Source organism: Sceloporus occidentalis, unplaced genomic scaffold (genome assembly GCF_023333645.1).
Source record: "Sceloporus occidentalis isolate IW3139 unplaced genomic scaffold, rSceOcc1.0.p SCAF_165, whole genome shotgun sequence".
In the NCBI taxonomy this organism is placed as follows: domain Eukaryota; kingdom Metazoa; phylum Chordata; class Lepidosauria; order Squamata; family Phrynosomatidae; genus Sceloporus; species Sceloporus occidentalis.
Window position 1 is genome coordinate 1,195,203 of NW_028317145.1, and position 13,355 is coordinate 1,208,557.

General features: G+C 40.7%; 1 protein-coding gene across 1 annotated transcript in view; it reads right to left on the minus strand.

The window, feature by feature from the left end:
- Positions 1 to 484: 484 nt before the first annotated feature.
- LOC149279465 (thioredoxin domain-containing protein 16-like) overlaps positions 485 to 13,355 on the minus strand; it is a 32,913-nt gene continuing 20,042 nt past the window's right edge. Inside the window, exons 14-19 of the mRNA XM_089501175.1 lie at positions 12,306 to 12,442; positions 11,105 to 11,189; positions 8,619 to 8,757; positions 6,731 to 6,891; positions 3,203 to 3,393; positions 485 to 735 (exon numbers count right to left, since the gene is read on the minus strand). Of these exons, the coding sequence (XP_089357301.1) occupies positions 485 to 735; positions 3,203 to 3,393; positions 6,731 to 6,891; positions 8,619 to 8,757; positions 11,105 to 11,189; positions 12,306 to 12,442 (964 nt within the window). The remainder of the gene's footprint in view (positions 736 to 3,202; positions 3,394 to 6,730; positions 6,892 to 8,618; positions 8,758 to 11,104; positions 11,190 to 12,305; positions 12,443 to 13,355) is intronic.

Here is a 13,355-nt window from a genome sequence, read left to right on the forward strand (position 1 = left end):
AAAACATGGTTGTTTAATATTACAATTTAATCTTAAAATTATTTATGTAAACAAATTGTAATAAAAATTTCATTGCGTTCAATCAGATTTTACACATTTTCAAGCATTGTTTACAACACTGATTGGCCTAAAATCTCTGTAAAGCAAAAAGCAAAGACATGAAATGACATTGGTGAATTTGGCTGCTCTTGTCCTCGGTAGGTCCCCCCAGCCATCTAGGTCCTACACCCAGTTGGGCGTCCTCTGTTCTGGGCCCCAGGAAATTATTTCATATCCTGGCCCCTGAAGGGCACAAGGGCCTGGGGAACAGTGCTACAGGGGTTGGGCCAGCTGACAAGGTAATAAAAGAGATCTCTGACCTGAATCATGGTGTGAATAAGACAACACAAATATTAAGTAATAAAATATTAACTAAACTATTTTCTAGACGCTAAAAACATTTATTTCTCAAATTTCCTGGTCCACAGGATAATTCTCACTTGGACTACAGGTCTGAGTGAGTTTGAGGGTTCTTTTCCTTTTGTAGAATCTTTGGAGCAGTTGCACGTAAACTCGCCTTTGACAAATGTTCATCTTTTTCTGCTCCGGTCGACGGAACTTCTATTTTCTTTCTGTTGCCCGATTTCATGCGAATGCGGATTTTCTGAGCAGCAATGTGTGGATCGGCTGCATCCATCATGGCCAGGAAATCATAATCGGGAAAGCGAGGTTTCCATTCGTCTTTTGATAAAGTATCTAAAACAAAAATCAATGGCCGTCTACAGTGGAAGGCATTGTATCGGACATTTAAATGGTGCTAAACCACTAATTACTAAAGAGGGAGTTTGCAGGAGAGTTGAACTCCCTGATGACACTATACATTACCAGCTGCAAACCTCTAGTGAGCTTCTCTCACACGAAGGGCCGAGCCGGCCCTGTGTATATTCCATTTAGGTGGTCTTGATGTAGAATAAGAACTTTTTACTTATACTGGATGTCATTTCTTTATATTATTATTGTTTTATTTAGAGATTCTATTAAAACTGTATTTTATATCACTTGTATCGGCTTTTCTTTGGCGATTATAGCAGCAGCTCACTTTTTCTATTTCCCTTCCTCCCAATCTTCTTTTCTATTATTTCACTGGCGGAAGTCTATACCGAATCTTACATTTGCCATTTAGTTATAGGTAGCTTATGGAGAAAATGCAATAAATAAATATATTTTCATCCTAAAAAATTTGCATTCAAAACAAAAAAGTTGAGACAACTCATTGTGACTCAATAAGTGATTGGGGTAAGTATTATTTTAAGGTAAATCGGTTGAGAAACATGGTCACGTTCAATCACAAGTAAATATTTAAGATAAAGCTGCATTTTTCTGATTAAAAAGTGAAAATGATTTTAGGCTTTATAGTTACATAATTAATCAGGTTAAAAAAAGACATGTAGTCCAAGTTCAACCATATTAGTTGATCCAGAAGAGGGCAAAAAAAAACCCCACTGAGACAGCAACGTCATCTCAAAAGGAAAAAAATCCTTCTTGACTCAAAGTCAGTCGGACTCACCCTGGATCAACATTACCTTATCTACTTTTACTCGTGATAACCCTGTATGCATTTCCTATCTAGAAAAACACAAAATCTTGTTAGGAAGTGCGTGGTATTTGGGGTAAAGTGATTCAAAAGGGGCAGACGAGATGGGCCAATAGGTTCCTTTCTGCCATCTCTATCTATACATCTATGGTTAGTTGCTAGTTACTGTTTGATACGTGTGATAAACACCATGTGCGCATGATTCTTATATACTTCAGACAGCTTAACAGGTTCATGTGCCGGACTAATAACTATCACTCCCAGATAATTCAGAATTACTTACAAAAAGGGAAAATATTTAAAATAAAATAAAAAAAACAAACATTTTCACTGGGATTTACTATCTTAAATATGCAGGGAAAGCACTAAAATGTGACCGCTCCAGACATCTCATATAATCCTAAACTCCAAATTTTAATTCTATCTCAATGTCTCTGTCTGGTTATTGAGTGATGTTAATCCTCATTTATTATGCACTTTACTTATGTTAATGGAACCATTATGTGTCCGCAGCATCTCGCACTTTAACTAAGTGTTGGAGTGGGGATAATCTTTGTTGTTTTTCCTTAGGAAACAGGGATGGCTTCTCCTTCTCCTTCTCCTTACGCACAGATGGGGGAAATCAGTCCATTCTGAGACAAACACTTCTATAGGGCACCCACAAACCAATCACAGGCATCCTTACAGACACCAGACTGACTAGCTGTGAAACACAATGTGATTAGATGCAGACACTGCACAGGTAGACATGGTAGGTCTGCGCACATCAGCAAACTCATCCCTGCTCCCCCTACAGGCCGGAGGCTGCATTACCTCAACCCAGCTGTAATTAGGGATACATATATATATAGTGTTACAGGGTCCTAGAACTATCACTATTGGAATGAATGGTGAGGGTAATGGCCGTACAAGGTCTTTCATGTTCTTTTGTAGCCTTTGAAGTTTCTAATCCAACCACTTGCCCCGGAATAGGTTCATTGACTACTCTTTACAGCAGACCTGAATGTCCCCACTGTAGGTAGTTTATGGTATTGCTATTGAAGTACTGCCACCCGGACTGACGGACGGGCTTAACTCCTGATTTGCCTCAGTCCGTTTACAGACATCCACTAACCATATGGCCCTCTGGGTGATCAAGACTGATATACTGCATTGTTAACCTGAAAGCAGTATGATAAGGACTTACTGTGTTTGTCTAGTAGGTTGGGTTGATAACAAGAGCTACAACTCATATTGTCAGCAAATATTCATCTGTCAATACACTGAATTACGTAATAAAACCGCCACTGTTAAGAAGCTGAATACGAGAAAGTATACTACAATTTACAGGCGATACTAGTAAAAAAACTTTGGTGGAGACCCCTTCAGGAACAAACATCATACACCGGTGCCTAGTTTGCACAACCTTTTGTTCATATCTGAAGAAGAGATCTCTGTGGTCCCGAAAGCTTGTGAGACTCTTTTTTTTTTTCTTTGCTGGCTGAAGTGGTTCCTTCCAGCTTCTAACCCCCCCCCCCCCCGGAATATGAAATAATAAAATTTAACAAGGCCCTTGAAATTTTAGACATGGCAACTCTAGAAAATGCAATGCAGATGTAAATGATAATGTGTTACATATAATAAACTTACACACAGGCATCTCTTCTCCTGCTTTTACCATCTCCAGCCAGTACAAGATGCTGACTTCCGTGAGCTGTTGGTCGGAAGAAAAGGCAAACACATGCCCCGTGGCATCAAAGTGTATGATGGCGAGCAGCGGTAGGCTTGGTATGAAGCCAAAGTACCTCTTCAGCACCGCATTCCCCGCTGGAGTATTCCTTCTGTATAAATCGGGAAAATGTCTTTAATACTTGCGTTTTTACAACTGCACAAATGCTCCTGGTTACGGGATGTTAGCGCACATACGATCTAAGCATCTTCATTTGAGAGACACACACTAAGATGCCCTGAATGGGACATACAGGGGAGGCATGATAGGAGTGGGAGTGCTGCTGCCCAGAGCAGGGGAGGAGGAGACCCAGGTGGCCACATACAATAAAAGGCAAGTAAAGAAGATAGACGTTTTCCCTATTGGTCACCCTGCCCTAGGAGCTCACAATGCTTACTGGGTATATTATATATATATATATATATATATATATATATATATATATATATATATATATATATATATATATATATATATATATATATATATATATATATATATATATATACATACATACATACATATACACATACATACATATACACACACAACAAAAAATACAAATAGAATATTTTTTTTCTTAATAGCATATGCCGTTACATAAGTTAAGAACAACTCAACTGATTCCCACAGACCTGCCTCACTGGACGCATCCTGAGGGCATTACTAAATATCGCTGAATTAAACCAATTGCTGAATAAATACAAATTTCATAGTTCTGTAAAAAAAGACAGCTATCGAGGTCATTCCAATTTACTAAAACTAAATATTTTACAACTGTGTTAATTTTTTTTAAATAATCATGGTGCATTTTCAAAAACAGGGTCAGCCTCTCCGAAACTGGTGGATGCTATAAGAATTTTATAATGCCCGGTACCCTCCTATCCCTTTATCTCCAAAGCCTTCATTTAATTACCAAACATCGTTAACTCCATCGGATAACCAATAAAGAGGATGTAATATAAGAAGACGAATGATATTTCCTTTTGCACATGAATAATGCTGTAAAGGAAAACCTGATGAAAGGATGATTCATCGAACATATTGCATTAGATTAATAACACGTTGGAAAGGTCTCTAACAAGTCCAAAAGCAAACACAATCAGGCAAATATAACGGATATGAAGAACGACCGGTTGCTTCTGTCCGATGTGATCGTTTTTTGCCGTTAATACTGCGAAGCTCATGACGGTAAAGTCAGGAAAGATTTTAACTCATTAAGTTCACTGTGGATTAGTGTGGGAAGCTCAGTGAGCTTCTCATGCAAGACAGACTAAGCTGGCTTATCCGGCATGAACTATTCGTTATGTGCCATATTATTGCCTGTAACATTATCCTTGCGTGATATGTTTGGTTCCAATTAGGGCTGCAACTAACAATTATTTTAATAATCGATTAGTTGGCCGATTATTTTTTCGATTAATCGATTAATCGGATAAAAATTTTGTTTATTTAAAATAATGTAATAAAAAACGTACAATTTACACTTTCATCTCTTTATTGCAATGGCCTCTCTGTATTCTCAAACTAGGTTTTAATACAAAGTTATTAGTAAATATTAATTCATATGTTAACTATTTTTCATATTTAATAAAAACTGAGAAAAAAGCCTTGTTTATATTTTATTTACCAAACTGCCCCCAGTTATGCACATCTGACCCCCAGCTTGCCACTCTGCCCCATATATGCCTTATACCTCCTATAAGCCAGAGATTCCACTGTGCCCCTGATATGCCACTGTGCCCCCGATATGCCTTATACTCCTTATATGCCAGTGATATCCAACTGAGCCCCCTGATATACCTTTTACCCCCAGATATGTCTTATGCCCCCCTGATATGCCTTATAACTTGCAATATGCCACTCGCGCCCATTTATGCCTTATACCTCCCTATATGCTACTGTGCACCCTGATATGCCACTCCGCACTCATAAATGCCCTGCACCACCCTGAAATTCTCCCTGATTCACCACTCTGCCTCCCCCAGATATGCCACTCTGAAATTCATTATACCCCCCATACACCACTATAACTCACCCATACAACACTCTGCCTCCTCCCCCCTCCCATACACCACTCAGCCTCCTCCCCCCTCCCATACTCCACTCTGCCTACTCCCCCCCTCCCATACTCCACTCTGCCTTCTCCCCCCTCCCATACTCCACTCTGCCTCCTCCCCCTCCCATACTCCACTCTGCCTCCTCCCCCTCCCATACTCCACTCTGCCTCCTCCCCCCTCCCATACACCACTCTGGCTCCTCCCCCTCCCATACTCCACTCTGCCTCCTCCCCCACCCATACATCACTTTGGCTCCTCCCCCTCCCATACATCACTTTGCCTCCTCCCCCTCCCATACATCACTTTGCCTCCTCCCCCTCCCATACTCCACTCTGCCTCCTCCCCCCTCCCATACACCACTCTGGCTCCTCCCCCCTCCCATACACCACTCTGGCTCCTCCCCCCTCCCGTACACCACTTTGCCTCCTCCCCCCTCCCATACATCACTCTGCCTCCTCCCCCCTCCCATACTCCACTCTGCCTCCTCCCCCCTCCCATACTCCACTCTGCCTCCTGTCAGCAACGGAGGTTCACAAGACACCAGGGAGCCGGGTGGAGAGGCAGAGTGCCGTATGGGAGGGGGAGGAGCCAGAGTGGTGTGTGGGAGGGTGGCTCCCATGAACCCCTCTGACTCCTCCCCCCTCCCATACACCGCTCTGCCTCTCTACCCAGCTCCGTTACTGACAGGCACTTTCACTGCAGCTTCATAGAAGCCTCAGCGTAAGTGAAGGTGAGTAACGGAGGCTGTCTGTGCAATGCAGACCCCCACCGGCTAACAGAGATGATGATCCTCTGTCAGCTGGTGGGGGTCTGCACGATGCGCAAAGACAGCCTCCGTTACTGCCCTTCACTTACGCTGAGGCTTCTATGAAGCAGCGTTGCGGGGGATCTGGATTCTAGTGTTATAATCCGATCTCTGAGGTCGCATTATAAAAGGAGAGGAGTTTTTCAGAGCATTTGCTCTGAAAAAAACCTCTTTTCATAATCGATAAAAATCGATTCGATTAATCGATAATGAAAATCGTTGACAACGATTTTATCGATTAGTTGTTTCAGCCCTAGTTCCAATGCTTCAAGACCGCTTTGTAACAAGGGTCCAACAAGCGCTTCTCTGATCACTGGCCCCCTACAAACATACTAGTACACAAGAGAGAGACAAACTGATCCTTAACGTAATAATCTAATAACTTTGTGCTTTAAACTCATTGTTTTGGGGGTATTTTTTCTTTGCATGACTGGTAGTACTGCTGATTCCTAAAATGCTTTAATTTTATTAACACCAAGAAGGCTACATTATAATCACTGTTTGAACACAAAGGAAATTAATACGAATTAACATATAATTGGCATTAAATGTGAACACTTAATACAGATACAATTGTTACTTACATATTCAGCCAGCCGGTAAGATACGGCTCTAAATATTTTCCTTTCACCAGACGTAGAATGTGTTTCTCATCAGTCGGTTCTAGATTGCCATCTGAGAATAAAGCAAGCAAAGGTTTTTGACGAGTGGAGAAGGAAGGAAAATTTTCCACTGTGATTTCTGGCTGCAATAAAAAAAAAAAAAAAAAAAAAAGCGAAAAAAATGTTATTTTAATACTTTGGCATCTATTGTATTGCCATCCCATCACATTCTGAATAAATATCACCCATTTAAAGCAGATAGATAGACTAAATGGGCCGAATGCTTCTTATGTATAAAGGAGGACCTTCTGTAAAAGCCCCAAGTCTTATTTGGTCTATAGTCTTCTCTTATACCCACGATAGCCTTATGTTTACCCCATGCGATATGATTAAATTAAATACTTGCATAAATAGAATATATCTAGATTGGGTTTCTCAATCAGGAAATCCCAGCAGGTTGGGATTATCATTCCATCACATGTCAAACCCTAAAATGGGGCTCACCATCAAGACCAAAGAGCCTATAACCACGTATATAATTATAAAAAGATGGTACACAGCAAATCTTGTGGGCAATTCTCCATCATACTGTATTACTGTAATTCGTATAGATTTCCAAGAGTTTGCTAATTCCTGTTCTAAGAAGTGAACCAAATGTCTATTGATTGTAATCAGCTAATCAGTTTCCAGCCTCCGCTGGAAGAATGCACTTTGTAACGGTGATTGCAAGAGCCAGAGAGGAGGGAGACAGATTCCAGACGGAGCATCTTTTTCATTTATGAAGAGAGAGAGCACTTTTAACACTCACGGGGTGTCAGACTCTATGAGAAGAATGGTGTAATACAGTAGGTTGTATTGGCTCGTGCAGCTGGCCGAGAGCCCGTCCAAGCGTCTCCAGCCAGGCGGCAGAGAAAACTCAACGTACGGTCTTGGCAAACATCTGCAGGCTGCCTCCATCATCAGTACAATGATCAACTTATCATAAAAACTGCCGAATAAACTTTCAAAAGTCTAAACTATCCTGGATTTTTTGCCAAAAAAGAATCGTTTAATGATAAAGGGTTAGCATGTGAAGCAGATCCACAGGTTAAGAAAATCCTTTTTGCAGTTTTATTACCCATATCTTCTGCATTAACCAATATACGTTACTGTCGTAAACTATATGTTTTATAAAGTTTGTAAAAGCTTGTAACTTGCTTTATAAAGTCCTTGTGCAAGAGGAGAAGGGGTCGATTTGTGCACTAAAATCCTAATGCATATGGATATCAACGGCAAGTAGGTTCAAGTGGATTATTAAGATAACTTAAAACATAGAGACTACTTATGTAGTAGATTTATTTATATAAGAAAAGCAGTTTTATAAATATAACCAGAAAAAAACTTCTGTAACACACGTTTATGCCTTAGGTTTTCCATATATTCATGGGGGGTCCTGTTTCCGACCTGCTTTGAGTTTTTTGTAGCCTGTAACTTCTTTTTGATTTATATTAGGGGATTCCAGACTCCAGATTTACTGCTGAAAATGCTTTTAGAGGCACACTTTGGGAACTTTGGTTTGAAAGTTCTGGATCTAAATCCTGAGCAGCTGGAAAGTCCATTATCTCAGGTAACATCTGGCTTCACGCTAGGGCAGAAGGTCCAGGGGGGTGGCAGACCCCCCACCGTAAAGTCCTCTTGGGAAATCGTGCCCAGGTGTGTTGCAGCTTCAGGGGCCGGTCAGAGCTCCCCAACTGACACACTTACACCATTTACACCTCCATAAAATGCATTATAAGGCTCTGTGCACCTTTAACTTACAGGTCTATTTAGTGCGGACGCTGGCTCGGGGGGGGGGGCAGCTGAGGGCATGTTTATTAAGGATAATACTTACAAACACGCCGAGTAATTCCCGTCTGATTAAGTGAATTATATCCTTAACACTGTAGTTTTGCAGAGAGACGCCATAGACTTCGTTGTAATTGCTCCTGGAAAAAACGATGGCCGGGGGAGATACGCTATACCTGTCGGACCTAAAAATATAAAAAATACCAATTTTGTCATTTCCGTGTTGGTGGAACCCTCATAAGGCTATTACATAAAATCACCTAGATCACAGGTTATCGTATAGTTTAGTATTCTGGCGGTCAGTGGAATATAGCACAGATATCATTCTGCCTCCGAGAGGAGGTCTGCATTTGTTGATGGTCTGGTAGTAAGGAGGAATAAGTGTCTGCCAGATGAAGAAAACCTCCCTTCATCTACATGCATGCCTACTGATGTAGGGCACCCCATCTTTGTTCCCATTGCTCTAAAGGGAGCAGAGATACAGCTGTCCCATCAGGAGGTATATATCTCATGGCTTCCTTCCATTGCCACTGCAGAACGGGGGTGGGAGGGGGGCGCAGGGTATATGAGACCTACTGCCCCCCCCCACTATATTTTCCAAAATCCATTTCTGCATGGTACCAACTGCAAGCCAAGTGTTCTTCAACTGGGGAATCCAGAAAGACATTCCCTCTCACACTCTACTTCTACTGCAGTCTACATGAGATGATTATTAGTAACTGAAACCAGTTTAGTTGAACCAATTAAGTAATTATTGAGCCGCGTCCAAATTTTGCTGATCTCAGGCTATGAAATATGTCTTTTAAATCTTCACCTTTTTGGTTTATATTTTCCTGGTCACCATAATGCTTTGTAACGAGTCTGCTCCCTAAACAAAATCTGTATTTAAGGATACAGATTAAGCAGCTCACCAATTAGGACTGGGTTGGGGGGCTGTTAATATAGAAGGTGATTTTGGCAGAAACGAGAAGGCCATATGATGTAAGTCTGCTGTGATATAAACTGAAATCAGGTCGAACATGGAGGTCCAATGAAAATGTTAATGAAAAATGGAAAATGGGCAATGTCTCTATAAAATCAGTAACGGGAACAGGAGAGAGAATGTAATGATGGAGACACAAGCAAGGTTAATGTCCACTAGCAGATAATGACCTTTTTTGTCGGATAGGAGCCTAAAGAGGTTCAGATGATTGTAGGGACTTGATTTCCATGGTGAGCGAGGTGGCAGCATCAAAGCTAGACAACCGAGATCAGCAGAGACCTGAGAACAAGCACTGGGGTACCAAGTTTAAGCACAATAACAACACCCTGGGGTCGGAGGGCTTCATTCCTGATAGGACACCTTGTGATTTTATGTAGAGCAGCAGGTTTTTAAATACCATCCTGAAGAACCTTAAGCCAGCGATTTCATCCAGACGTTCTTTGTTTCTTTACGGCAAAAAGTCAAGATTTATCCATCCAAGCTAACCAACAAAGAATTATTAAAAAAACACAGATAAATCTGGTCCTTGAGCCTGTGAAATCCATGCCACTCGCATATAAAGAAGACACACAACGAAAAGCTAGTTTTCATTTCAGACTTCCCATAAGTTGAAAAATAAATAAATAAATCAATAAATAAAGGAACAAAGGAAAGGTTTTATTTCCCATAACTCACAGCACATCTGGTAAGTGCACGGCAGTCCCTCAGACAATACGTGCATTTAGATTTAGATGCACTAAATCAAATGAATCGCAGATGCCATTAAGTTAGAATGACACAGTGTTAGAATAGAATGTGACCATATGATCTAATTTGCTTTTACTGTACTTTCAATTCACAGACTGCATGAGGTTAATTGCCCTGGTGTTACATCATCTCTTACACTACAATTATCAAGTATCTGAGGCTAAGTCAAGTACTCTTGTGCCCCCGCTCCTTACTTCACCAACCTCCCCCACTGTAACCCTCCTTCACTCCAAAGAAAAACACATGACCCCCCCCCCATCACTCTGTTCATGGTTGGCACACCTGGCAACATTATCGTACATGCCTGTCGAGAGTCTGCCTTCCAAAGCGGGCCAGTCATGCTTCTTGAAAGCCAACCGGCCTAAGGGGGGGAACCATGCCAGCCCCCACTGAGCTCAACACATTTAGAGACATTACACTTCAAAGCCAGATATCTGTTAAGCACATAAAAAAACTTCAAAAATCTCTATGGTCATGAAACAGTCTTGCAGGATAAGGTTTTGTTTGGGGCTACAGCTGAAATGCCAGCGGCACAGCTCACCCTGCTCAAGGGGTTGAAAGATTTGAAGCTTGAATATGGGTGTAAGAACACAATGATGACATTAGGAGATATTATAATACATTCTCATTTGCTCTTCCACTCAGAGTCATTTACATTTTTTCATTTTGTTTAATAAAATCATATTGGAAGGAATCTCACTAAAGGCTGTCTGTGGTTAGTACCAGGAGATGGAGGGTTCAGGGTTGCTCACCCTGGGAAGTTCCCAGGTATTTCTAGAATAATGTAGAATCACTATACTTACAGGACAGAAGAATGGTCTCCGGAGTAAATTCCCACAGACGCAAAACCTCGAAGATTTTTTCCAGCATCCATAAAAGTAGCAATTTCTAAAATCAGAGAAAAAAAAAAACCTTATTATTTTTGTTATAATTATTTAGTTATTTTATTAAATCAGTTGTCTTAGTTTTAATCTAAATTGATGTGTTTGCCCACTCCATCCAAATCATTGAGGCAATTCACCCAATTTGTTCAAGGGAAGAGTAAGATCACCAATTCATTCTGGTCTACATTATACAGAGCACAGGGAGGATTTCATACCCTAAGGGTATTACATGGTAAGGAGGTCTGCTAGGTTAAAGGGGAATTGCCCATATGTTTTTTATTATTAGTATAAAATTAAAAGTACCGGTATGTTTTCAAAAATATTGTGTTCTTCTTTTAGTTCTAGTTTTTGCATAACATACTGTTTCAGGCCGCTGTATTTCAGACATGTGTATGTGTTCTAGCTCTGTTATCACAAACGCACTGAATCCTTCTCATACTGCCTGTCGTAAACAATAGAATGGCTCAGTCTTAATCATCCTGTCAGACACTTTTACTAATTAACATCTAAGGCAGGATGGACTTCATGAGCTGCCATCAGCTCAGTGTGGAAGTCACCAAAATATCAGAACTCACAGCAATGGCGGCCTCCAGAGTTTATCAGAACAAAAAGAGATAAAACCATGTTTTTGTCAATGCCGAGGTTACTGTATATAGAGCCCATGGGATTTCCTTTTAGTACACTGTATGCAACTGGTCCATGATTGCCGGACGGGTAGGACAGGAGGTCTCACAGGAGACCAGAATGGCTTCATATCCAATATCTACACGCCAAAATGGTTTAAAGTGACACATTCAAATATACTTCTGATGTGTGTGTTCAACATCCCCAGTACTCATACATGTTATAGTTCCTACATGGGTTCTCCCTGAAGTCACTCCAGCTTTGCAGTACGTATTTTTATGTACAAAGATTTGGATCTAGAAAACCCAAAAATCTGCCACCAAAAGCCATGATGCAAGCTTTCCACCCATCGTGGATCGCGGAGCATGAGAGTGATGACGTTTGTGAAATGAAGGTGGTAGAAGTCTATCACATAATACTGGCCCGATACACAGACTGCCGAAGGGCATCTTCTGTGGCGAGTCTTTCCGCTCATTTTCTGGAAAAAAACATTTACCCTTTTTCATACTGGGAGAAAAAATCCCTAATGCCGAGAGGTTGTGGTGGGGGTGCCGGCTCTTGTGTAGCTTTCCATTTAGATAATTCTCAACCTCTTCCATGGAGGATAAATTCAGTGGACAGTCCAGCTTGCTCCTGTAATAAAATCAGCTTTATTATACATTTTCGGAGCATGGGTTACTGTTCCTGGAAGTCCAACAGACAGGAATACGCCAATAAAATCCGAATATCATCTTATCAGGGTTAATTATCAGATTGGGTATCTCCGGTGGCTCATTTGTCATGTGTGGTTCAATGCATCACCCTTGGAGCACATTTCTGTTCATTTTTATGGTTTTATTTCTTGTTTTTTGTTTTTTTTATTGTTTATTGACGATACCACTGTCAGATGCATCAGTTGTTTCATTACATGTACTACTACTGTGTGACACAACGCGATTTGTCGGATTATTGCCACACTTGCACACATGTTACTGGTGGACCTAATCGGTCCTCTCTATGATTGTTTTTGCCATACCTGGTTTCTACTATGGGTCCTTCCCCCTAGTAGTTTGTACTTCTCCGGCTGCTCCTGACTTGCTCTGTAACGCTCGTCATACTTGATTGTTCTGACCTTGATAATGCTTTATTGTATTATGCCATGTCAATAAACGGTGTTGAATCAATTATCAGACTGGGGTACTAACCCCACAACAGGTTTCATTATCATTAAAGCTAGGGTTGTGGATTTTAATGGCAAGCATATAATATTTCATAGTGAGTTAAACATAAGCCTTGCTTTTCCCCCCAAAATGTAACATCCTTCAAATCAAATTATGTTATATATATATATATATATATATATATATATATATATATATATATATATATTTTCATATGTAAGGGTACAGCCTACATAAGGACAAATTCAGTAAATCTGTTGGGTAATTCTGTTCAGTAAAGTAATTTAAGAATAACTAGTCCACATTACATCTAATCCGGTCCCTTATTCACCATAAGTAACCAAAAAAATTGTTCCCGCTCCACTACTGGGTGTGTATTATGAAGG